The following is a 26,748-nucleotide window of genomic DNA, read 5'->3' as shown; positions in this document are numbered from 1 at the left end:
TTTCAAGAGAAATAACATTTGCATTATATGAGTGCCAGATGGAGTGAGAGAAAATGGAACAGAATTCTCATTTGAAGGGAATATTAGTTGAGAATTTCCTCCAGACTGAAGAAAGAGATAATATCCTCAGATCCAGAAAGTTCTAAGAGCAGCAAGAAAAAGAAATTCACATTTAAACTCGCCAAGGCATATAGCAATTAAAATGGCAAAGATCAAAGGAAAAGAGAGTAAAGGAAAAGAGAGATTATTGGGGGCAGGCTGTGGCATACCTTCTTAAGTGCACATAGTACTAAGCACAAGGACCCCGAGTTCGAGTCCCCTGCTCCCCACCCACAGAGGGGACACCTCACAAGTGGTGAATCAGGTCTGCAGCTCTGTCTTTCTCTCTATCTCCCCCCTCCCCTCTCAATTTTTCTCTGTCCTGTTCAATAAAATGGAAAAAAATATGTCCAGGAATAGTGGATTGGTAGTGTAGGCACCAAGACCCAGCAGTAACCAAGGTTATTCATTTATTGGGGGGAGGAGAGAGAGAGAGAGAGAGAGAGAGAGAGAGAGAGAGAGAGAGAGAGAGAATCACTTTAGCACATGTGATACTTGAGGATCAAATGTGGGAACTGTCTTAAAGGCCTGGTACTTTATCTACTGCGCCACCTGCTGGGCCACACAAAGATTTTTAAAAGCAGCTGGAGAAACTATAAGTGAATTCCTGGTAAAAGACTTTTTGGGGAGTCGGGCGGTGGCGCAGTGGGTTAAGCGCAGGTGGCGCAAAGCGCAAGGACCTGCGTCAGGATTCTGGTTCGAGCCCCCGGCTCTCCACCTGCAGGGGAGTCACTTCACAGGCGGTGAAGCAGGTCTGCAGGTGTCTGTCTTTCCCTCCCCTTCTCTGTCTTCCCCACCTCTCCCCATTTCTCTCTGGCCTATCCAACAATGACGACATCAATAATAACTACAACACAAGAGCAACAAAAGGGAATAAATATTTAAAAAAGAAAAAAAAGACTTTGATTTCTATCTGGCAAAGTAGCTCACTTGGATAGTGTACCACTTTATGATGTGCATGGCCCATGTTCAAGTCCACTGCCACCAGAGACCATTGCTGTGGCGTCTCTCTCTCTCTCTCTCTCTAATTATTTTTTAAATATTTATTTATTTATTTGATAGAGACAGAAAGAAATCAAGATGGAAGGAAATGATAGAGAGGCAAAGAGAGGCATCTGCAGCCCTACTTCACCATTTATGAAGCTTCCCCCCTGCAGGTGGGGATGGGGGGGAGACTTGAACCTGGGTCCTTGCGCATTGTAACGTGTGCTCAACCAGGTGTGCCACCACCCTGCGCCCCCCCTCCCCCGGTGTTCCCTCTCTTTCTCTGCCTCTTTATCTCTCTGTCTCTGTCTGGAAAATGCATCCTGGAATGGTGAAGCCCGAAGTGACAGCAGCAACAACAATAAAAGACTATCTGATTTTCAACAGAAACTCTGAAGGCTAGAAAATACTGGCAGGACACATTCAAAGTTTTGAATGGAAAAGACCTCCACTCCAGAATATTCTACCCAACTAAGTTATTCATCTAGAATGAGTGATAAGTGAGTCAGAAGGAGTGATGAAGATCTTTTCAGGGTGGGAGTGCAGTGGGTTAAGCGTAGGTGGTACAAAACACAAGGACCAGCATAAGGATCCCGGTTTGAGCCCCCGGCTCCCCACCTTTGGGGAGTCGCTTCACAGGCGGTGAAGCAGGTCTGCAGGTGTCTATTTTTCTCTCCTTTTCTCTGTCTTCCCCTCCTCTCTCCATTTCTGTCTATCCTATCTAACAACAACGACATCAATAATAACTACAACAATAAAACAAGGGCAACAAAAGGGCATAAATAAATAAATAAGTAAATATTAACAAAAAAACCACTAATAGGACTTATATAAAAGAAAATGCTGGGAGTCAGGCGGTAGCTCAGCAGGTTAAGTGCACATGGTGCAAAGTGCAAGGGTCGTGGTTTGAGCCCCCAACTCCCCACCTGTAGGGGAGTCACTTCACAAGCTGTAAAGCAGGTCTGCAGGTGTCTATTTTTCTCTCTCCCTCTCTGTCTTCCCCACCTCTCTCCATTTATCTCTGTCCTATCCAACAGTGACGATATCAACAACAATAATAACTACAACAATAAAACAATAAGGGCAACAAAAGGGGATAATAAATATTAGAGAAAAAAAAAGAAGAAAAAAAAATGCCAAATGGGAAATAAAGCAAGAGGGCAAGCAAATCAAATGAAGACATATCTTTGCTCGCAGACCAAAAGGTGAGAAGTGAGGTGCAAAGGGTAAAGGGGGCCCAGGGGACTTTGGTGGAGGGATACTGGTGGCTTGGTGGGGGTTAATATGTGATTATTAGCTAGCATTTTTGAATAATTGAGAAATTTTACTTCTAAAATATGTATAGTACTGTAATCCAGTTACCTCAAAAACAAATACAATTGCCATAACATATAAAAGACCATCAGAGGTTTGAATTTGGATCATACCTCAATAGTCAATTTTATTATTTTAAATTTTTATTGATTGATTGATTTTTTTAAAAAAACATTTATTTATAAAAAGGAAACACTGACAAAAACCATAGGATAAGAGGGGTACAACTCCACACAGTTCCCACCACCCAATCTCCATATCCCATCCCCTCCCCTGATAGCTTTCCTATTCCTTATCCCTCTGGGAGTATGGACCCAGGGTCATTATGGGGTGCAGAAGGTGGAAGGTCTGGCTTCTGTAATTGCTTCCCCGCTGAACATGGGCGTTGACAGATTGATCCGTACTCCCACCTGTCTCTCTTTCTCTAGTGGGGCAGGGTTCTGGGGAAGCGGGGCTCCAGAACACATTGGGGGGGGGGCATCTGCCCAGGGAGGTCCAGTTGTCATCATGGTAGCATCTGTAACCTGGTGGCTGAAAAATTTTTATTTATTTTAAAAAGAGAGATACAGAGAATAAGACCAGAGCACTGCTCAGCTCTGATTGATGGTGGTGCTAGAGATTGAACCGAACACCTTTGGGGCCTCAGGCATTAAAGTCATTTCCCATAACCATTATGCTGTCTGCCAACCCAATTTTACTTTATTTTAAAATTTTTATTTATTTAATTTATTACTATTATTTATTTTTACCTCCAGGATTATCGCTGGGACTCAGTGACTACACTATGAATCCACTGCTCCTGGAGGCCATTTTTTCAGTTTTATTGCCCATATTGTTATTTTTGTTATTACTGTTGTTGTTGTTAGCTAGGACAGAGAGAAGTCAAGAGAGGTGGGGAAGACAGAGAGGAGGAGAGAAAGATAGACACCTGCAGATCGGCTTCACCACTTGTGAAGTGGCTCCCCTGCAGGTGGGGATCCGAGGACTCGATCCTAAGGCCGGTCCTTGCACGTTACCCACTGTGTTACCACCCGCCTCCCCCGGTTCCCTATTTTTTGAATTTTTATTTCCATCAGGGTTATTGCTGGGGTTTGGTGACTGCATGACAAATCAGTCACTCACAGGACTTTTTTTTTTTGTTTTCTTTCATCTTTTGATAGGACAGAATTTTAGAGGGGAGGAGGAGACAGAGAAAGAGGGACAGCTGCAGCACTGCTTCACTGCTCATGAAGTTTCTACCATGCAGGTGGGGGTTGGGGGTTTGAACCCATTTCCTTGAGCGTGATAACATGTCTGCTCAACTGAGTGCACCACCACCCAGCCTAGTAACTCAACAATAATGGTCATTAGTTCCCAAACCATAGAGAGGACTATTTTAAGGAGGACTGAAAAGTGTCTTGGATTTTATATGTAAGTAAAACATCAGTGTTCTTAGCTTGTTTACATGAGTAAAGATGGCTGATTCGAAGAATATTGTAGATAGTCTACAATAAAGTCCCTGTATTTCTGTGGTTGATATATATTTGGCCTCCAGGGGAAATCCACTGTTCCTGGAAGCTATTTTTTCCCTTTTTGTTTATCATTGTTGTAGTTATTATTGTTGTTGTTCTTGGATAGGACAGAGAGAAATGGAGAGAGGAGGGGAAGACAGAGGGGGAGAGAAAGATAGACACCTGCAGACCTGCTTCACCGCTTGTGAGGTGACTCCCCTGTAGGTGGGGAGCCGGGAACTGGGGCTGGGATCCTTTAGCCTGTCTTTGCGCTACCTCCCAGCCCCCCATTTATGTTATATTTGAAACATCTCTTGAGAATCAGGTTAGTCCTTTGCACTATAATTTTTCCTTCCATAACTTTCTGACTTCTATTAATCAAACAGGAATTTTTTTTTTAAAAGAGAGATTAGTATTATACTTAAATTTCCCTGTAAGGCCTTGAAGAAAAGAATAGGAGAAGCCAATTTTTGCCCTCAGGATCTTTGCCAAATATGAAATATAAGGTCATTTAGCTTACAGGATAATTTACAAAGCTCCATTTAATTTAATTCTATGGACCATTAATTTCCAATTTCTACTGGCAGTAATAATGAACAAATGATATATTCAGATGTTAAGACCATAGTCAAACTCTGAATAGTACAATATTTTATCTAAAGCTCTTTATAAAAGTACTGTATTTAATTTTAGACTCTAATCATTATAGGAGTTTGTATGTTAGCTTATGGCATTTCTAATTTTTTTAAAGGGTGAAATTTAGGAAATTAAAAAAATGTTTTAATTATATTTTTAAAAATAAACTCATGTCATTAAAGGTGATTCTTTAGGGCCTGGAGGTGGTTCAGTAGATAAAATGGTAAACTTGGGTGATAAGGGAGACAGCATAATAGTTATACAAAAGATTTTTATCCCTTGGGGGCTTGGCAATAGCGCAGCGGGTTAAGTGCACATGGTGCAAAGCACAAGGACTGGTGTAAGGATCCCGGTTTGAGCTTCAGGCTCCCCACCTGCAGAAGAGTCGCTTCACAGGCAGTGCAGCAGGTCTGCAGGTGTCTCTCTTTCTCTCCTCTTCTCTGTCTTCCTCTCCTCTCTCAATTTTTCTGTCCTCTCCAATAATGACAGCAATAACAACAAGGGCAACAAAAGGGAAAAAATGGCCTCCAGGAGCAGTGGATTAGGAGTGCAGACACCCAGCCCCAGCAATAACCCTGGAGGCAAAAAAAAAAAAAAACAACGATTTTTTTTTTCATGGCTGAGCAGTGCTCTTGTCTTTCTGTGTTTTTCTCTCTGCATCTCTCTCCTATTAAAGTAAAAAAAAAATAACATATTAAAATAAAAGGTGGTGAACCTGGTAGGTGACATAGTGCTAGAGCCCTGGCTGTGCAAGCTGGAGGTCCTGAGCTCAGTCCCTGGCACCACATATGCTCTGGCCTCGCTCACCTACATCTATGTCAGGAAACAAACAAACGAAATAGGAGAAACAGATGGGAGCTAGGAGATGGTTCACCTTGTAAAGCTCACACTTTACTATGTGTGAGGACCCAGGTTCAAGCCTTCAGCCACCACATGGGAGTACCATGCAGAGGAGAAGTTTCATAAGCAGTCAGTCAGAATTTTGTCCTCTCTCTCTCCCTTCTCCCTCTCTCATTCTCTCTTTTTAATTTTTTAAAAATTACCTTTATTTATTGCCTAGAGACACCCTGAAATTGAGTGTGGGGGGGGATGATGAGAGACAGAGAGACACCTGCAGCCCTACTTCACCACTTGAAAAGCTTTCCCCCTGCAGGTGGGGACCAGTGGCTTGAACCTGGACCCTTGTGCATTGTAATGTGTGCACTTACCATGTGCATCACTGCCTGGCCTCTCTCTCTTTCATTCTTTCTCTTTCTCTCTCTCTTCTCTGCCTTTCACCCTCTATCTGGAAGGGGAAAAGTCTGTTTGGGGTAGTAGAATTGTGTAGGCATGAAGCCCTACTCTAGCCCTGACAAGAAAAAAGAGGGTGGTGGCACACTGGTACAGTATACATGTTGCCATGAGCAAAGACCCTAGACCCCACCTGCAGTGGGGAAAGCAAAAAAAAGGCCACTTAGGGTTGTAGAATTGTTGTCATGCAGGCACCAAGCCCCAGCAATAACCTTGGTGGCAAAAAAAGGAGGAAGAGTGGTCCAGGAGGTGGTGCAGTCAATAAAGCATCAGACTCTCAAGCATGAGACCTTGAACTCAAGGTCCTGAGTTCAGTGCCCGGCAGCTCGTATACCAGAATGATGTCTGGCTCTTTCTCTCTCCTTCTGTGTTTCTCATTAATAAATAAATAAAATCTAAAAAAAAAAAAGAAAAGAAAAGAAAAAGCCTAGAAGTCATTTAAAAAAAACAAAAGGAGGAGAACAAGAAGAACAACAAAGAGATAAAGTGCGTACCATGCATGAAGCCCTGGGTTGTATCCTCAGCATCAAGGGGATTCCATGTGTGGTAGAGTGGTGGTTTGCTATTTCTTCCTCCTTCTCTGTCTCTGTGCCTTTCTCCCTCCCTCTTTCTTTCTCTTCCATACACATAATTCTCTCTGAAAAATATAGTATAAGAATTGAGTTGATGGGCTGGGCAGTGGTATATCCAGTTGAGCACACAAGTTACCATGCACAAGGGTCTGTGTTCAAGCACCTGGTCCCCACCTGAAGGGGGGGAATCTATTATTATTATTATTATTATTATTAATTTTCCTTTTTGTTGCCCTTGTTTTTTCTTGTTGTTGTAGTTATTATTGTTGTTGATGTCGTTGTGGTTGGATAGGACAGAGAGAAATGGAGAGAGGAGGGGAAGAAAAAGATAGACACCTGCAGACCTGCTTCACCGCCTGTAAAGTGACTCCCCTGCAGGTGGGGAGCCAGGGGCTTGAACCAGGATCCTTACGCTTTGCACAACGTGCACTTAAACCATTGCGCTGCCAACCGACCCCCAAAGAGGGGAATCTTTTTTTTTTTTTTAAATATTTATTTTATTTATTTATTCCCTTTTGTTGCCCTTGTTGTTTTATTGTTGTTGTTGTTGTTGTTGGATAGGACAGAGAGAAATGGAGAGAGGAGGGGAAGACAGAGAGGAGGAGAGAAAGATAGACACCTGCAGACCTGCTTCACCGCCTGTGAAGCGACTCCCCTGCAGGTGGGGAGCCGGGGTTCGAACCGGGATCCTTATGCCGGTCCTTGTGCTTTGCGCCACCTGCGCTTAACCCGCTGCGCTACAGCCTGACTCCAAAAGAGGGGAATCTTAAGGAGTGGAGCATTTCTGCAGATGTGTGTCTCTCTTTCTGACTTTCTATCTCCCCTTGCCTCAATTTCTGTCTGACTTATCAAATAAAAAGGAAAGAAAAAAAAAATGGCTGCAGGGGGCTGGAGGGGCCGTGAGTGGGCAATGAATAGCCCCAAGCAATAGCCCTGGTGGGAAAAAAAAGAGTTGGGGAGGTAAATCAGCAGTATCACATGTGCATAAGGCCCTGAATTTATTTCCCAGCTCCTGCCATTACCAATAAATATCTTAATTCTTTAGATTGGAGTGATATTTTAAATTCATTTGAGGAAAAAAATAGCATAGAACATAGCTCACACTGTTCGCATCTATAAACCAGAAACTATTTGTATGTTACAACTGGATACCAGAATCTCTTTCTTAGCATTTTAGCTCACCTTTTGTGTGCTTTCAAGCATGATATAAATTTTCTTTCTCTTAAATCCCTTTACACTGAGCACCTGGAACAGAACAGATTACTAAGGCTTATTAAGCTTGTCAGTTCAGGAAATGTAAAGGAAACTGCAGACAAATATTTCCTTGAAAGTTTTGCATCTTTATACAGTGTCTTCAAAGAGACACTCAAGAGCTGTCAGTTCTCATGAAGTTGGCTTTGCTGTGTAATACTTCTACATAGTAATAGTCTTCCTAACGGTAGCTACTTGATAAGAGTTTTAAAGATTCTAGCAGCAAGTTAATTTAAAAATATCCAATTAATTCTGTCTAATGCAGGTTCTTGCTAGAGATTCTTGGAGACATAAAAATAGATGAAAACTTGTAATAAATGTGGAAACTGTAGTTAATCTATTTCTATACCCTGAACTGAGTTTCTGCTTATTATAGGGTAATGGAAATGGATTTAAAAATGCAATCATTAAATCATCCTTGTTCTGTGTACCTGAAAATTTTCAGTAGAAAAGCCTTTGGCTTTTTTATTCACTGTCTTAACATCTTGTACAGAAATGCAGATATTCAACTCCATTTACAAAAACTTAGCTTTTACTCATGTCTCCTAACTATTCATGTTATTAATATAAGACATGTATTTATTTGTTTTGTTTTATTGCCTCCAGGGTTATCACTCAGGCTCAGTGCCTGCACTACAAATCCACTGCTCCTAGAGGCTATTTTTTCCTATTTTGTTACCCTTGTTGTTGCTCTTGTCCTGGTTGTTAATGTTGTTGGGTAGGACAGAGAGAAATGGAGAGAGGAGAGGAAGACAGAGAAGGGGAGAGAAAGATAGACACCTTCAGACCTTCTTCACCACATGTGAAGAGACCCAGTGTAAGTGGGGAGCTGGGGGCTCGAACCGAGAGGCAAGACTGTATATGTGTATTTGCTGGAGGCCCCGTGTCACCAACACTAAAGGACAAAACAAATAGAACATCATCATAAATTTTTAAATTATTATCTTTATTTACTTATTGAGTAAAAGACAGCCAGAAATTGAGAAGAAAGCAGAGACTGAGAGAGGGAGAGAGACAGGAAGACACCTGTAGCACTGCTTCACCACTCTTGAAGCTTTCCCCCTGTAGGTGGGGACCAGGAGCTTGAACCCAGGTGCACCACCACCGGCCCCATAGAACATCATAAATGGGGAATCGGGTGGTAGCTCAGAGGGTTAAGCACAGGTGGCACAAAGCACAAGGAGCAGCATAAGGATCCCAGTTTCAGTCCCCGGCACCCCACCTGCAGGGGAGTCGCTTTACAATCAGAGAAGCAGGTCTGCAGGTGTCTATCTTTCTCTCCCCGTCTTCTCCTCCTCTCTCCATTTCTCTCTATCCTATCCAGCATTGATAACATCAATGATAACAACAATAACTACAACAATAAAACAACAAGGGGAACAAATGGGAATAAATAAATAAATATTTAAAAAGAACATCATGAATGACAGAAAAGAAGTATATTGATTTTTCTCTTTTCACCTCTCCTACATTTCATTAGCAAAAGGTAAACATTTTAAAGCAATTGACATGAAAGTAAATGCAAATAAGATCACTCAGGGAGAGGAGTTGGAGTGCTAGGATCTACAGATGCAACTAAAAGAATATTGGAGGGACCCGGGTGGTGGTGTACCTGGTTGAGCGCACATGTTACAATGCATAAGGACCAAGGTTTGAGCCCCTGGTACCCACCTACAGGGGAAAAGCTTTGCGAGTGGTGAAGCAGAGATGCAGGTGTCTCTCTGTCCCTCTCCCTATCTCCCCTTTCGTACTTGATTTCTGGCTGTCTCTATCCAATAAATAAATAAAGATAATTAAAAAAATTTTTTTTAAGTATTGGAGATGTAGGGAGAAATAGGAAAAGCATGTCCTGGACTTTTGTTATGCAGCTCTTTTGATTTCAAAATCTAGAATTCTTTCAAAATAGAAGCTTGAATGCAAGTGCTTCCAGTCTATCCAGTTAGCAGTACCAGAAGACTTAACTTCTGAGTCAGGGTGTTAGGTAGCGCAGTGGGTTAAGCGCACGTGGCATAAAGCTCAAGAACCGGGGTAAGGATCCCAGTTGGAGCCCCCGGCTACCTACCTGTAGTAGAGTCGCTTCACAGGCGGTGAAGCAGGTCTGCAGGTGTCTATCTTTCTCTCCTCCTCTCTGTCTTCCCCTCCTCTCTCCATTTCTCTCTGTCCTATCCAACAACGACAACATCAATAACAACAATAATGAAAAACAACAAGGGCAACAAAAGGGAAAATCATTTTTTAAAAAAACTTAACTTCCAGGGGCTGAGTGGTGGCGCACCTGGTTGAGCGCACATGTTACAGTGCACAAGGACCCAGGTTCGAGCCCCTGGTCTTCACCTGTAGGGGGAAAACTTCACGAGTGGTGAAGCAGGGCTTCAGGTGTATCTCTGTCTCTCTCCCTTTCTGTCTTTTCCTACCCTCTCAATTTCTGGCTGTCTAGCCAATAAAGATTTAAAAAAAAAAAAAAAAAGACTTAACTTCCAGATAATTTAAAATTAGGGCTGGGAGGTGGCTCACCTCGAAAAGTGCACACGAGTGAGGATCTGGGTTTGAGACCCTGGATACCTCATGAGAGCACTGCTATGATGTCTCATATATTATTATCTTTATGTATTGGATAAAGACAGCCAGAAATCAAGGGGAAAGGGGGTGAAAGAGAGGGTAAGAGACAGAGAGACACTTGCAGCACTGCTTCACCACCTGCGAAACTTTCCTCCTGTAGGTGGGGGGGGAGGCTTGAACCTGGGTCCTTGTGCATTGTAACATGTGCGCTCAACCAAGTGCGCCACCACCTGCCCCCCCGTTGTGATGTCTCTCCATCTTTCAGTCTCTCACTATCTAAAAAAATTGTCCACTCACGAATAAAAAAAGTTTTTATAAAAAGGAAACACTGACAAAAACCATAGGACAAGAGGGGCACAGCTCCACACAGTTCCCACCCCCAGAACTCTGTATCCCATCCCCTCCCTCCCGATAGCTTTCCTGTTCTTTTTAAAAAATTTTTTTGAATATTTATTTTCCCTTTTGTTGCCCTTTTTTTATTATTGTTGTTGTAGTTACTGATGTCGTCATTGTGAGATAGAACAGAGAGAAATGGAGAGAGGAAGGGAAGAGAAAGATAGACACCTGTAAAAAACAGCCTATAAAATACCTGTTCACCTGGGGTGTTTGCCTTACGTACATGCCCACCTAATTTTGAAAGGTAAAGGAAAGTTTGATGTGCTAGTAGAAACAGGCATTTACTGCTTCAATTGATGCTTTGTAGAGTCAACATCTGAGTTGTGTAACTCCTAAGTTACGATTCTCAGCATTGAGGCCAGGTTAACCTGGCTTCTGTATCTCTCCATCACCACTTCCTTTCAAAAATAAGGTAACAACAAATCAGTATTAAAAGCATGTCTGCATAGAACCTGTTTAAAATGCTGTTTTCATTAAATGTTAAGTTAAAGATTTAAAAAAAGAGAGAGACACCTGCAGACTTGCTTCACTGCCTGTGAAGTGACTCCCCACGCGGCTGGAACCAGAATCCTTATGCCGTTCCTTGCCCTTCGCGCCATGTGAACTTAACCCGCTGCTCTACTTCCCGACTTCCAGCTTTCCTATTCTTTATTCCTCTGGGAGTATGGACCAAGGGACATTATGGGGTGTGGACGGTCTGGCTTCTGTAATTGCTTCCCCGCTGAACATGGGTGTTGACAGCTTTAGCCATACTCCCAGCGTGTCTCTCTTTCTCTAGTGAAGCAGGGCTCTGGGGAAGCAGGACTGCAGGACACATTGATGATGGTGTAATTTGCCCAGGGAGGTCCCATTGGTGTCATGGTAGCATCTGGAATCTGGTGACTGAAAGAAGAGTTAACATATAAAGCCAAACAAATTGTCGACTAATTATGAACCTGAAGGCTAGAATATTGTAGATGAAGATTTGGGGATCTCTTTTTTGTAGATAGTAGGCCTATTTTAGTTATATTCCTAAGGGCCCATGACTATACTAGTTTTTGTTTTGTTTTTTTCCCCGAGCCTGACATCTGATATGCAGGTGGATCCAATTTATTGTCTGGGGAGATGATGTCATGGCTGGAAAATGGACCAGAAAACTAGATCAGGGAAGAGAGTAGCTCCCAAATATGGGAAAGGTGTATAAATATTGTTAAGGTGTATAAATATTGTTGACTGTAAATCCCATCTATTTGATCTGATCTGGGGCCCATATTCAGCCTAGGAGCCTATGTGACCTCTGCATCCCTGTAGATCTGAGCTAATTTCACCACCTGGAGCAGTGGAGTCATACAAGCCAGGAAACCAGGTGATAAGCCTGGGGTTATAAGAGAGAGAGAGAAGAGAAGAGAAGAGAAGAGAAGAGAAGAGAAGAGAAGAGAAGAGAAGAGAAGAGAAGAGAAGAGATGAAAAGAAAAAGAGAAAAGAAAAGAAAAAGCAGCTCAGTGGTCCAGGACGTGGTGCAGTGGATAAAGCATTGGATTCTCAACCATGAGGTCCTGAGTTCAATCCCCGGCAGCACATGTATCAGAGTGATGTCTGGTTCTTTCTCTCTCTGCCTGTCTTTCTCATGTATAAATAAATAAATTCTTTCAAAAAAAAGAAAGAAAAAGCAGCTCAGAGGGGTGCACAGTGGATAAAGTGTTAGACCCATCAAATATGAGACTCTGAGTTTGATCTCCAGCATCACATGTGCTGAAATGATGTTCTGTTGTCTTATGAATATAGAATTAAATCTTTAATTGAATGTTTATATGTTGTTATAGAGATTTACCACAATATGGGCAGAAGCAGTGGCAATCCTATTTTGGAAGAACTTTTGATGTTTACACCAAACTCTGGAAATTCCAACAGCAGCATAGGTAAAAGAATTTTATAACTAAAGGAGGGTCCACTTTAGATTAACCCCAGTTTTGACCTTTCTTACTTCATTCTCTTAATCTTTTTAAAAAATTTTTTTAAATTTATTTTCCCTTTTGTTCCCCTTGTTGTCTTTTTTATTGTTGTTATAGTTATTATTGTTGTTGTTGATGTCGTCATTGTTAGATAGGACAGAGAGAAATGGAGAGAGGAGGGGAAGACGGAGAGGGGGAGAAAAAGATAGACACCTGCAGACCTGCTTCACCACCTGTGAAGCGACTCCCCTGCAGGTGGGGAGCCGCGGGCTTGAACTGAGATCCTTGTGCGGGTCCTTGTGCTTTGTGCCATGTGCGCTTAACCTGGTGCACTACCGCCCGACTCCCCAGTTCTCTTAATCTTTTGCTTCTTTTTAACATTTCTTTTTTAAGACTCAAATGACCAAATGTATTCCCACCCCGTACTTCTGTAAGAGACAGAACTGGGATGTTTTAATCTGATTTCTAAAGTCATTATATCTGCGGTGGTTAAGATTAGCACTAATATAGGTGGACTAGTGTGTGGTTTTATTCTAAGACAGCTGTTATTTAATGGCCAAGATTATTTGAGAAGTGTTGCTTCTCTTTTCATGAGCATATCTTGTAAAAGTTTCTTTCCATATTTCAACTTATTTTAAGTAGACATTTAATAAATGCTTATTAATAAATTCAGTCGATTATTTATGTTGGTATTTTATGAAAATATCTTTCATTTTGCTGAATTGGGTGATATTTCATCCTATGAAATTGGCAGATTTTGATGCTTTTGGCATTTTTATGATATCTAATTTCTTGTTTCCTGTATAAAACAGACAAGTCTTGGATAATCGGTATGGCTTGAAGCGGTGGCAAATAGGAGAAATTGCTTCTAAGATTGGGCAGCTATACTACCATTATTAGTAAGTGCATTGCATATTGAAAATAAATAACATCTTTTCATGAAGCAAAAGTATGTATAAGAGAAAGCTGATATGTTGCAAGTGAAACCCTAGTAGTTTAGACCATATTGATCAAGCCAGCACCATGAAATGATCTTTCATTATCAAAATATTATTTGCTTTACTGTCTGAATAATTTAGCCAGTCTCATTTATAAAGGAGTAAGATCTTGATTATAGATAAATGAATTTATAGTTCTTTTGTCCTCTCTTAAATCTTGATAATCTATTGATAAATTATGTGTTTGAATGAGTGATTTTTCAGGAGGATGTTTTAAAACTCAAGGTTCTCGGGGCTGTAGAGTTCAGGACATGTGAGCATGAGATCCCAGGTTAACTCCCTGGCACCATGTATGTATGATTGGTTGATCTCTCTCTCTCTCTTTTTTCCTGGCCTTCTCTATCCAATAAATAAATAAAGATAAAAAAATTAAATAAAGATCTAGGGTTTATTTCTTTATTGGGGAATTAAAGTTTTACATTCAACAGTAAATACAATAGTTTGTACATGCATAACATTTCCCAGTTTTCCATATAACAACACAACCCCCACTAGGTCCTATGTCATCCTTCTTGGATCTGTATTCTCCCCACCCACCCACCCCAGAGTCTTTTACTTTGGTGCAATACACCAATTCCAGTTAAGGTTCTACTTGTGTTTTCTTTCCTGATCTTGTTTTTCAACTTCTGCCTGAGAGTGAGGTCATCCGATATTCATTCTTCTGTTTCTGACTTATTTCACTTAACAAGAATTTTTCAAGGTCCATCCAAGATGGGCTGAAAATGGTGAAATCCCCATTTTTTATAGCTGAGTAATATATATATACTATATATATCTCACAACTTGTTCAGCCACTCATCTGTTGTTGGACACCTGGGTTGCTTCCAGGTTTTGGCTATTACAAATTGTGCTGCCAAGAACATATGTGTACACAGATCTTTTTGGATGGGTCTCTCTCTTTCTCTCTTTCATTCTCTCTCTGCCTATTTCTTTCTCTCTCCTTAATAAAATAAAGGCAAGGTAAATCTCATATTTATAAGTTTACATGAAGTAGATAAAGATTTTTTAAGGGAGTCGGGCTATAGTGCAGCAGGTGAAGTGCGTGTGGTGCAAAGCACAAGGACAGGCATAAGGATCCCGGTTTCAAGCCCCTGGCTCCCCACCTGCAGGGGAGTCACTTCACAGACAGTGAAGCATGTCTGCAGGTGTCTATCTTTCTCTCCCCCTTTCTGTCTTCCCCTCCTCTCTTCATTTTTCTCTGTCCTATCCAACAGTGATGACAGCAGTAATAACCACAACAATAAAACAGCAAGGGCAATAAAAGGGAATAAATAAATATTTTTTTAAAAAAGATTTTTTAAATTATATTCTTAGAACAAAAACAGCTACATAGTCCTATCCATGAGTCAAGAAAAGAAGAAAGGATTTTGAAGCACTGCTTCACCACTTATGAAGCTTCCACCCTGCAGGTGGGAACTGGAGAACTGAACCTGGGCCCTTGTACATTGTTACATGTGCACCCAGCTGGATGTGCCACCACTTGGCCTAGAGAGTACTTTATATGACTCAAAATCTCATTATCGTGAGGTAGTGTCAAGTATAGCGTTTAAAAAAAATGTGGACCATTTTTAATTGAATAGGCAAGAAAAATCCTTCTTTGTCCTCTCTTTTGGCTTGTTACTCCTAATGACTTTCCCTGATATAATATTTTCTTAAGACATCCCATCCAGAGGGTGGGGCTGTAGCGCCCCCCCCCCCCCCCCCCAGGTTAAGAGCCCATAGTATTAAGCGCAAGGACCCGCTTAAGGATCCAAGTTAGAGCCTCCGGATCCCCACCTCTGGGGTCGCTTCGCAAGTGGTGAAGCAGATCTGCAGGTGTTTTTCTTTCCCCATGTCTATCATCCCCATTTCTCTCAATTTCTGTCTGCCCTACCAATAAAATGGAAAAAATAGCCATCAGGAGCAGTGGATTTGTAGTGCTGGCACGGAATCCCAGTGATAAGCCTGGAGGCAAAAAAAAAAAAGTCCCTCCGAAACTGGAAAAATAGAATGAAGAACTAATTCATCAGCATCCTCTGAAGATTAGTCCATTTCTGAATCCTGTGAAAACAAAAAAATTAAAGAAATAACCCAAAGAACAAGTGAATTTGTTTGGATTTGTGGAAGGTCATGCTCTGTCCTGGTGAGAAGATTTAATGAGGTGGAGTGATGTTTGGAGAGTCCCTTTGATGAGTAAAAATAGTGTAGCTTCAGAGGGTGAGGAGGTTTTAAAATATTATCATTACTGGGGGCCAGCCAATAGTGCACCTGGTTAAATGCACACACTACAGTGCACAAGGTCCAAGTTCAAGCCCCTGGTCCCCACCTGCAAAGAGAAAGCTTCATGAGCGGTGAGACATGATTGCAGGTGTCCCTCTGTCTCTTTCCCTCTTTACCTACCCCCCCAATCTCTTTCTGTTTCTATTCAATAATTTAAAAATATATACCATTACTGATTGTAAGGGATATAGAATTATTGCCTTGTTAATTCAAGTTTAGAACAGTAATTCCTATCCCTTCATGTAGAAGACTTGAGGAACAAGTATTTATCATGGTGAAGAGTTTTAGACACTAACAAATTAAAAATAATTTTTTCTTCTAGCCTACGCACATCTGAGACCAGCTATCTAAACGAAGCATTCTCCTTTTATTCTGCAATAAGACAGAGATCATATTATTCTCAAGTCAATAAAGAAGACAGGTATGTACCTATTGTTAGAAAGAAGAGAAATACTCAAAAGTTCTTAGCCTTTGTGGCAAATATTCACAAAAGTGTACATTTGTTTAAAACTTTCATTCAGCAGCTGTGAGGCAGCTCAGCAGGATAGGACTTCCATATGTGACGTCACAAACTTACTTCCTAACACGGCACATGCTGGAGTGAAACTGGCTCTTTTTTATCAAATAAATTTAATATTTTTTAAAACTGTCCCTTTATCTATCTATATATATTGTCCATTTTTCCCCCTATGGTCCTGCCTTCTCTTCCTTTCTAAGTCACACCTACATCTATTACTAATTCTGAATATCTTTCCTTTTTTCCTTCCTTCTCTCTGTATCCTGGTGGAATTGGGTTTCAGAACCATCTGGTCATCTTCCTCCAACATTTCTCCCCCTCTGGGAGTATGGGCCAAATTTTTTGGGGGGTGCAGAAGGTGGGAGTTCTGGCTTCTGTAATTGCTTTTCTGCTGGACGTGGGTGTTGGCCGGTTGATCCATATCCCCCAGCCTGTTTCTGTCTTTTTCCTAGTGAAGATTATATATATATATATACACTAGTCTGCAATCAAAAAGATTATATTGTGTACTTTGGGACAAAATGGATGAAACTGGAGGTGATATGCTTAGCAAAATAAATAAAGAGATGAAGGACCACCACTGGCTAATTTATTCATGTAAGGAATGTAGAGATTTGATACACATGAACTTGGAAAAAGAAAACCTGAAGCAAGCAAATTGTTTTCTAAAATTTGTGAGAACTGTGATGGTCATCTTTGATTTAAAGCATAAAATCTCCCCCTCCCAAGGGCAAGTTCTCTCTGGACTGTTAGTACCTAAGGACTGTGTCAAAGCCTGAGGAACTGTACATTCCAGCAAAAATCAGAGTGCATAGGCAGTTCTCAGACTACTCCACTATATGGATACATTCTGGTTGCTAGAGGCATTCCTGTCTAATCGTTTGTCTTTTTTATTTCTATTATTATTATTTTCTCCCCTTTTTTTGTTTTTTTATTTTTTTTAAATAATTTATTTCTTTATTTGGGAATTAATGCTTTACATTCAACAGTAAATACAATAGTTTGTACATGCATAACATTCCCCAGATTCCCATTTAACAATACAACCCCCACTATGTCATTCATCATCTTTCATGGACCTGTATTGTCCCCACCCACCCACCCCCGAGTCTTTTACTTTGGTGTAATACTCCAATTCCATTTCAGGTTCGACTTGTGTTTTCTTTTCTAATCTTGTTTTTCAACTTCGGCCTGAGAGTGAGATCATCCCATATTCATCCTTCAGTTTCTGACTTATTTCACTCAACATGATTTTTTCAAGGTCCATCCAAGATCGGCTGAAAACAGTGAAGTCACCATTTTTTACAGCTATTTTCTCCCCTTTTTTGTTGGCCTTGTTTTTTTAATTATTGTAGTTATTATTGTTGTTTGTATTGATGTCATCATTGTTGGGTAGGACAGAGAGAAATGGAAAGAGGAGGGGAAGACAGACGGGGAGAGAAAGATAGACACCTGCAGACCTGCTTCACTGCCTGTAATTAACTCCCCTGCAGGTGGGGAGCCAGGGGCTCGAACCAGGGTCCTTATGCCGGTCCTTGGTGCTTGACGCCACGTGTGCTTAACCCACTATGCTACCGCCCAACTCCCTAATCGTTTGTTCTGGTAAACATAAATCCTCATGCTTACCAATGGGTAAACCTGATCCAGAGTTCAGTATGGAAAAGGTGAAGCTTCTAAGTTTACAGAAGGTGGGGGAGATGTTGCAATTAACCATCTCAAAAAAAAAAAACACTTTTTTAAAAAAAATATTTTATTTATTTATTAGTGAGAAAGATAGGAAGAGAGAAAGAATCAGACATCACTCTGGTACATGTGCTGCTGGGGACTGAACTCAGGACTTCATACGTGAGAGTCTAATGTTTCATCCACTGCACCACCTCCCTGACCAAAGTCCTTATTTATTTATTTATTTATTTATTTTTACCAGAGCACTGTTCAGCTCTGGCTTATGACAATGCAGGACATTGAACCTGGAAATTTGGAACCTCAGGCTTGAAAGTTTCCAGAGTCTCTTTGCAAGACCATTATACTATCACCCCTACCCTCAAAAAAAAAAAAAAAAAAAAAACTTTTCAGGTACTTTGTAGTTAAAGAGTCTGTTTTTGGGCATGCTCACTTCAGCAGCACATATACTAAAATTGAAACGATACAGAGAAGATTATCATGGCCCCTGCACAAGGACGACACACAAATTCCTGAAGCGGTCCATATTTAAAAAAAAAAAAGAATCTGTTTTGGGCCAGCAAAGTAGCTCACTTGGATAGTGCACTCTTCGGTGCTTTGGTTTCTTCTTTTTTCTCCCATCCCCACGTGTGTCTCCCTCCCTTCCCACAACCTTCCCCCCCCATATCTATCTGAATAAAACCATCCCAGAAATGATGACTGAAGAGTCTGTCTTATGAATAGTGGTGGGTGAGGCAGGTTGGACAAGGACAAGCCTGCCATTCTGGAAAGTCAGAGCAACTTTGTCAGGAGTATCAGGATGTCAACCTTCAGTGCTATCCTTACAAAGTTATTTCGTAGTGGAAATCAGGAATCTAAACTTGAGAACTTTGGCACTTCCTATTGGTGGTGTTGGTGAGGAGGACTTGAGTTGGGCCTTTCCGAGGACATTTGCAAGATGACCTTTTTTTTCTGCAGTTAGATGTGAAGTTGGGCAGTAGGCTACCAGCTGTCTGTCCAGGGTTCACGCTTGATTGAGTTAATGTTTTTTATCTTTGAGTGAGTAGCCCTGACCTTAATCTGTGCTTTGCTGTTCAACACAGTGATTTCCAAAACAATGCATTACCCACTCATGCATGTTTTTTTTATTATAGGGATCAGAAAACCATGGCCTATTTTTGTACTGCCTAGTAACTCAGAATTAGTTTCACCTTTTTAAGGATTCTAAGAAAAGCAAAGACTATCTGTGACCTGTAAGGCCTAAAATGTTTATTTCACCATTGGAGAACGTTTGCTAATCTCTGGTTCAATACATAGTTACATAGTTAATGTTTTTTATCTGTGTGATCTGTGATACAGATCCATAGAACTTGTTTTATTTTTATTCAGAAATCAATGGAATTGTCTTACTAGTGTTTTGCGTGTAAAATTTTCCTTCTGTTTTGAGTCCCACCTCTGACAATGTGACAGACAAGATAAACAAAGTACTGCCTGTCCCAAAACATTTAGATAGGCTGGAAAAGGTAAACCAATTATCCCCTTAATCAATAATTTAGCTGTCAAGAAAAAAGAGGGAAACACCCAGGTTTTTAACTTTGTCACCTCTGTTAAAGACAAACTTGTAATGTCATCAGTTTGGGATGTAAACAGTAGAGATTTCTTTGAAATGAAAATTGAAACTAGGAGAAAAAGAGTGATATATATGGACTGATAAGAAAATACTTCCTGTTTAACTGATTATTTATTTATTTATTTATTTATTTTTACCAAAGCACTTCCCAACTCTGGCATATGGTGGTGCAGAGGATTGAAAATGGGACTTTGGAGCCTCATGCAAGAGTCTTTGCCTAACTGCTATGATGTCTCCCCAAGTCCTCTCTTCTACACTTTTTTTTTTTTTGCCTCTAGGGTTACTATTGGGGCTTGGTGTAGGAAATAGGATTCCAGTGCTCCTGGAGGACATTTTTTCCCACTTTTTTTTTTAATTGGATAGGATAGAGAGAAATTGAGAGAGAGGAGATTGGATGGAGAAGGGGAGAGAATGATAGACACCTGCTTCCCCCCTGCAGGTGGGGAGCCGGGGGCTGGAACCGGGATCCTTGATCTGGTCCTTGCACTTCCTACTGTGTATGCTTGACCTGTGATGTGCTACCACCTGACCCCTTCTTCAACACTTTAAATGCTATTTTCTATTTGTAAGATCTGTGAAGAAGGCACTATGTTTATAGTTTCTTTTATCATCATTGTACTTCTAGCACTTAGCATATTATCCGAAACAGCTAAGTTATCGATAATTGAATGAGCAAGGAAATATTTGTGAAAAGAGAAGGGGGTATATATTGTATGCAGAAATGTTTATAATTGTGCAAAAAAAAATATCAAAAGTTACCAGGCAGTTAGAGAAATAGCTCAACTGGTAGAGCAACCGACACTTACACCTGAGGTTCCCAGCTTAATGCCCAGTACCATGTGTACCGGAAATGCTGCTTTGGCTTATTTCTCCCTGTCTCGTGTCAATCTCTTTCATATGTAATAAATGGAATAAATATATATATTTTTAATTCTTTATTGTAGTTATTGTTACTGATATTGTCATTGTTGGATAGGACAGAGAGAAATGGAGAGAGAAGGGGAAGGCAGAGAAGGGGAAAGATAGACACCTACAGACCTGCTTCACCACCTGTGAAGCGACCCCTCTGCAGGGAGCTGGGGGGGGGGGGGCTCGAACTGGGATCCTTACATCGGTCCTTGCACTTTGTGCCACGTGCACTTAACCCGCTGTGCTACCACCCGACTACCAAATATTTATTTATTTATTTATTTATTTTAATTTTTTTTGAATTTCTTTATTAATGAGAAAGATAGGAGGAGAGAAAGAACCAGACATCACTCTGGTACATGTGCTGCTGGGGATCGAACTCAGGATCTCATGGTTGAGAATCCAGTGCTTTATCCACTACGCCACTTCCCAGACCACCAAATATTTATTTTTTAAGGATACCATAAATGTGATAAAACTTTTAAATTAGATTTTATTATTATTATTTAATATGATTTTTTTAAATTTTCCATAGACCTGAGTTGGTGGTTAAGAAACTAAGATATTACGCAAGATTTATAGTAGTTTGTCTTCTTCTCAATAAAATGGATGTTGTGAAGGACCTGGTAAAGGTAAATGTACTTTAAAATCTCTATCCTTAATTGCATATGAATAATTTTTTTAAGTAGATTTAAGCTTAAAATAATTTGTGGTATATCTAAATCATTATAAAATTCAAATTATGATAACTTCTGACAAAATTAATCACAAACTTTCTCAACTCATTTCATGTTTCAAATACTAATCAGAAATAATTTATCTAGAGTCTGAGCTATGGCACAGTCAGTTGAGGAGTGGTGGAGGGAACAAAGGCTTGTGGTCCTGTAACATGATGAAGGAAAAAGACCTAGGATGGTGAAAATGTTTTGTAGATGCCTGTCATGATGAGATGAGAAATTGTACCCATGTGCCAACAACTGTATTGTAAACCATTAACTTCCTCTCCTCCAAAAAAAAAAAAGTTAAAATAGTTTAAATTAGTGACTGAGGGGGCCAGGCAGCAGTGGGACACCTGGTTAAGCATACATAGTATGAAGCACAAGGATCCTGGTTCTATCCCCTGGCTCCCCACCTGCAATGGGGGTTACTTTACAAGCGGTGAAGCAGTTCTGCAGGTGTCTTTCTCTCCCCCTTTCTTCCCCTCCTCTCTCAATTTCTCTCTGTCCTATCAAAAAAGAATAATAATAAAATAAAATGGCCACAGGAGCAGTGGATTTGTAATACAGGCACCAAGCCCCTGCAATAACCCTGGAGGCAAAAAAAAAAAAAAATAGTGATTGAAAAGTTATGTCAAGAAAAAGGATATAATATTTCATAAGGGTATAGTGAATAATTTCTGTTTTGTTCTTCTCTTTAGTATGTCTATATTATTGTCCTTTTAAAAACTCCAATAATTTTGAGTTAGTTGCAGTCATGGGCCACTTAATAGTTATAATTCTTGCATACTGTATTCTGTTAGTGGTTTTAATGACATACTTATTTTTGTATTGATATATAACTTACTAGTTTTTAACAAAGTCCTCCCTATGCCCCTCTGTGCCCAGTACCTGGTACAATTTTTATTTTTTATTAGCTTTATTTATTGGATAGAGACAGCCAGTAATCAAGAAGGAAGGGAATGATGGGGAGAGAGACAGAGAGACACCTGCAGTCCTGCTTCACCACTCGCAAAGCTTTCTCCCTTCAGCTTGAGACTGGGGTCTTGAACCTGGGTCCTTGCACATGTGCTTTCAACCAGGTACTCACCACCCAGCCCCTAGTAAAATTATTTTTTAAGTATGATTTAAGTACAAGGAAAATATCTACAGAGGATTGATTGATTGATTTTTAATTGCTACCAGGTTAGCTGGGGCTCATTGCTGGCACCACAGATCCCTGCTCCTGGTAGCCATTGCCCCAACCCCTTTTCTTTATATTTTATTTAATAGGACGAGAGAAATTGAGGGGGGGGGTTTGTTTGTTTGTTTTCTTTCTTATAGAGAAAGAAGGGGGAGAGAGACACCTGTAGCTTTCCTCCACTGTTCATGAAAAGTGCCCCCTTCAGATAGGGACCAAAGGGCTTGAACCCATGTCTTTTTTTTTTTTTTTTTTTTTTAAACCAAAGCACTACTCAGCTCTGGCTTATGGTGGTGTGGGGGGGATTGAACCTGGAACTTTGAAGCCTCAAGCAAGAAGAATCTCTTTGCTTGACCATTTTGCTATCTATCCCCACCCGAACACATGTCTTTGCACGTGGTAATATGTGTATTCTACTGGGTGCACCACTGCCAGGTCCCCAATATTATTTCTTTGGATGTTAAAAGTTTGGGTTTTTACCTTTAAGAGTTTTCTTTTGGATCTGAGATAAAATTCAGTGAATGTGGTACATGCCTTACTATGTATGAGGCTCTGGGTTTGATCCCAGGTACTACACAGAGTACCAAAGAAACTTCACAAATGGTAAACAGTATATTGGTTGGTCGGATGGTTGGTCGGTCTCTCTCTCTCTCTGCCTCCAGGGTTATCACTGGGACTTGGCGCTTGCACTACAAACCCACCACTTCCTGCTGCCAATTTCTTCTTCTTCTTTTTTCCCCGTATTTTTTCTTTTTTCCTGTATTCGATGGGACAGAGATAAATTGAGAGGGGATGGGGAGATAGAGAGGGAGAGAGAGAAAAAGACACCTGCATATCTGCTTTACTATTTGTGAAGTGGGGCCTGAAGCCTGATTCTTTCTGTGGCTCCTTTTGCATAGTACTATGTGTACTTTAACCTCTCTCTCTCTCTCTGTTTCTTTCCCTCAAAAACAAAATGTTCTATTATAAAGCTAACTGCTAATGTAGCACTGAATAGGTAGAGATCACTCTAGACTGTTAGGAAAATCCTACAGATATAGGTCATCTGAAGATTTCTTATTTTAAAGCAAATCCATGCAGTTTTTATTCTTTGGTTTTGTTTATATTTGGAACTATATATTGATAATAAATCAAGCTTTTTATCTACATCAGTTTCCTTCAGGAATATGGTTTTTATGAATTTTTTTGAATGACCATTTTTCTTTTTGAGATTTTTCTCTTTATTTATTTTTAATGAGAGGTATACACAGAGAAAAGACCAGAACACTGCTCAGCTATGGCTTATGGTGGTGCTGGGAATTGAATCTGGGAGCTCAGAGCCTCAGGCATGAAAGTCTTTTCCATAACCATTATGCTGTCTCCCCAGCTCAATGATCATTTTTCTTCATGATATTTTAAAAATTAGGAATTATCAGATGAAATCGAAGATTATACTCACCGCTTTAATACAGAAGATCAAGTGGAATGGAATTTGGTGCTTCAAGAAGTGGCATCTTTCATTGAGGTTAGTTTTTTTTTTTTTAATGTTTTATTTATTATCAAAAAAAGACAAAAGAAATTGAGAGGGGAGGGAGAAATAGATAAAGAGATGCCTGCAGCCCTGTTTTATCACTTGAGAAGCTTCCCCCCTCCAGGTGAGGGACCGTAGGCTTGAACCGTGCTCTTAGAGGTTAGCTTTTAACAATAAAGTTTGTTGTAACAATAAATAGAAAGATACTTACATATATGTAAAAACCTACAATATGTACTTTTCATTGAATATGTACTTCACAAAAAAGGAATGCATTCTTTTTGACTCTTTGGATCCAAACAAGCAAGAAACTCTCACTGGAGCCATCTAAGAAAATTAAGCCAGGATTCTTGTACTGAAACTTCAAACTGATATAAGCTGGGTCTGATCAAGAAAAATGACCTTAATATTTTTTGTGTTTTCTTCAGAACTCACAGAATATAGACTTCATTAAGTCAGACTATGTGTGCTTCTAGACGTAGTTGAAGAAGAAAGCAGAATTGAAGCTCTTTGTACATGCTTTTAGAAAGTTGTCCACTTTGTTTTTGGTTTTTGTTTTCTCTAGGCGGACCCTGTAATGGTATTAAATGATGACAATACCATTGTTATTACATCTAACCGCCTTGCTGAAACAGGAGCCCCATTGCTGGAACAGGGCATGATTGTGGGACAGTTATCTCTGGCTGATGCACTCATTATTGGTAATTGTAACAATCAGGTAAAGAACAGTAAAATAATTATGCTTTAAATGCACTTTGAAAAGCGGTACTTTTAATTATTATAGAAGTATTGTTTTCTTATAAATATCTCAACATCCCAGCCCAATATGGGCTACTTACAAACATTTGAAAGGTTTAGAAAATGAGCATTGGGAGTCAGGTGGTAGTGCAGCGGGTTAAGCGCACGTGACACAAAGCAAAAGGACAGGCGTAAGGATCCGAGTTCAAGCCCCCCAGCTGTCCACCTGCAGGGGAATGCTTCACAAGCAGTGAAGCAGGTCTGCAGGTGTCTATCTTTCTCTCCCTCTCTGTCTTCCCTTCCTTTCTCTATTTCTCTCTGTCCTATCCAACAATGACATCAATAACTACAACAATAAAACAAGTGCCACAAAAGGGAATAAACAAATATTGGGAAAAAAAGGAAATGAACATCAAAGTAGTTATGCAGCTATATAACATAATTATCTCATAGATACTTAAATGAATATGTCCCTTGCAAGAAGAGTAGGAAGAAATTTACCACTGTTAGGCAGGGTTAGATAACATACTGGTTATGCAAAGAGATTCTTACGCCCGAGGCTTTGAAGTCCCAAATTTCAATCTTCCACACCAATACTCTGGCAAAAAAAAAAAAAAAGGAAAAAAATTAATGATACCATAAAAATTTTCTGAATAGAAAATTATATGTGAATTTTACTTTTTCATAACTATATACATATGTATATTATATGTTTCTCCACCATGATTTTCACGATACTTTATGCTTGCACAGTTCCACTCTCATAGCAGACTTGCACATTTTATTTTTTTAGAAAGTGTGTAAGAGAAGGAGAGAGAGACACATAGAGAAAGGAGAGATGCTGTGGCACTACTCCACCACTGGGAAGCTTCCCCTGTGCAAGTGCCCCCACATGATGGCTGAGGACTTGAAGCTGGGTCCTCATTCACAGTCAAGTGTTCACTATGCTAGGTGAGCCAGCTTCTGGCCTCTGTATATATTACTTTATAGTTAAGCAATAAGAGGGAGAAGTTTCTTTTAATAATAATTTGAATTTGTTGTTTTTTTTTAGGCAACCTTAGTTCATACAATAATAATATTTATAATATATATATATATATATTAACGGTGGGAGATGAGAGAAAATCAGTGTATCACTCTGGCACATGTGATGCTGGGATTTGAATTCAGGATCTCATGCTTGAATGTCCAATGCTTTATCCTCTACACCATCTATTTGGCTGCACCTTTAAATATATTTTTTATTTATTTATTTTCCTTATTGTTGCCCTTGTTTTTTTATTGTTGTAGTCATTATTGTTGGTATTGATGTCATTGTCATTGTTGGATAGGACAGAGAGAATTGGAGAGAGGAGGGGAAGACAGAGAGGGGGAGAGAAAGATAGACACCTGCAGACCTGCTTCACTGCTTGTGAAGTGATTCCCCTGCAGGTGGGGAACTGGGGGGCTTGAACCCAGATCCTTAATGCCTGTCCTTGCACTTTGTGCCATGTGCACTTAACCCGCTGCACTACCGCCTGACTCCCTCATTTTTAAATATTTTAAAAGTACCTGTGGGAAGTCGCTTCACAGGTGGTGAAGCGAGTCTACAGGTGTCTATCTTTCTCTCCTCTCTGTCTTCCCCTCCACTCTCCATTTCTCTTTATCCTATCTAACAACGATGACATCAATAACAACAACAATAATAACTACAACAACAATAGAAAACAACAAGGGCAACAAAATGGAAAATAAATAAATATTTTAAAAATTAGTGGTCCGGGAGGTGGTGCAGTGGTAAAGCTTTGGACTCTCAAGCATGAGGTCCCGAGTTCGATCCCCGGCAGCACATGCTCCAGAGTGATGTCTGATTCTTTCTCTCTCCTCCTATCTTTCTCATAAATAAATAAAAATTTAAAGAGATAAAATTTAAAAAATTTAAAAAGTACATTTTCTCACCTCTTCAAACCATGTTGATATATATCCCTCCCCCTCCAGATCACCACAAAAATCACCTCATCTCTTGCAACCTGCCCTCAGCCTCTCTGATTTTCTCAGGTCTATAAGAACAGGAGCTTGATCTGTCTTGTATTGTCTTCATTTAACTTTGCTTGCTCCCTTGCTCTTT

The 26,748-nt window shown here is 40.2% G+C and overlaps 1 protein-coding gene and 1 non-coding gene across 3 annotated transcripts in view; both read left to right on the top strand.

Annotated features, from left to right (window-relative positions):
* SCAI (suppressor of cancer cell invasion) overlaps positions 1-26,748 on the top strand; it is a 160,138-nt gene that overhangs the window by 92,540 nt on the left and 40,850 nt on the right. For both annotated transcript variants that reach the window (XR_009552093.1, XM_007539984.3), the window contains exons 4-9: positions 12,394-12,489; positions 13,335-13,421; positions 16,102-16,200; positions 21,033-21,129; positions 23,799-23,897; positions 24,469-24,621. Coding sequence is in view for 1 of the 2 variants with exons in the window: in XM_007539984.3 (XP_007540046.1) it covers positions 12,394-12,489; positions 13,335-13,421; positions 16,102-16,200; positions 21,033-21,129; positions 23,799-23,897; positions 24,469-24,621 (631 nt within the window). In the remaining variant the exon portion in view is untranslated. The remainder of the gene's footprint in view (positions 1-12,393; positions 12,490-13,334; positions 13,422-16,101; positions 16,201-21,032; positions 21,130-23,798; positions 23,898-24,468; positions 24,622-26,748) is intronic.
* Positions 18,405-18,511, top strand: LOC132541031 (U6 spliceosomal RNA). The gene has a single exon (XR_009552225.1). It is a non-coding gene; the product is annotated as a U6 spliceosomal RNA (small nuclear RNA).

This window comes from Erinaceus europaeus, chromosome 10 (genome assembly GCF_950295315.1).
Source record: "Erinaceus europaeus chromosome 10, mEriEur2.1, whole genome shotgun sequence".
Classification (NCBI taxonomy): domain Eukaryota; kingdom Metazoa; phylum Chordata; class Mammalia; order Eulipotyphla; family Erinaceidae; genus Erinaceus; species Erinaceus europaeus.
Note: the sequence above shows the minus strand (reverse complement) of the source record. Positions and strands in the feature narration are given on the sequence as shown.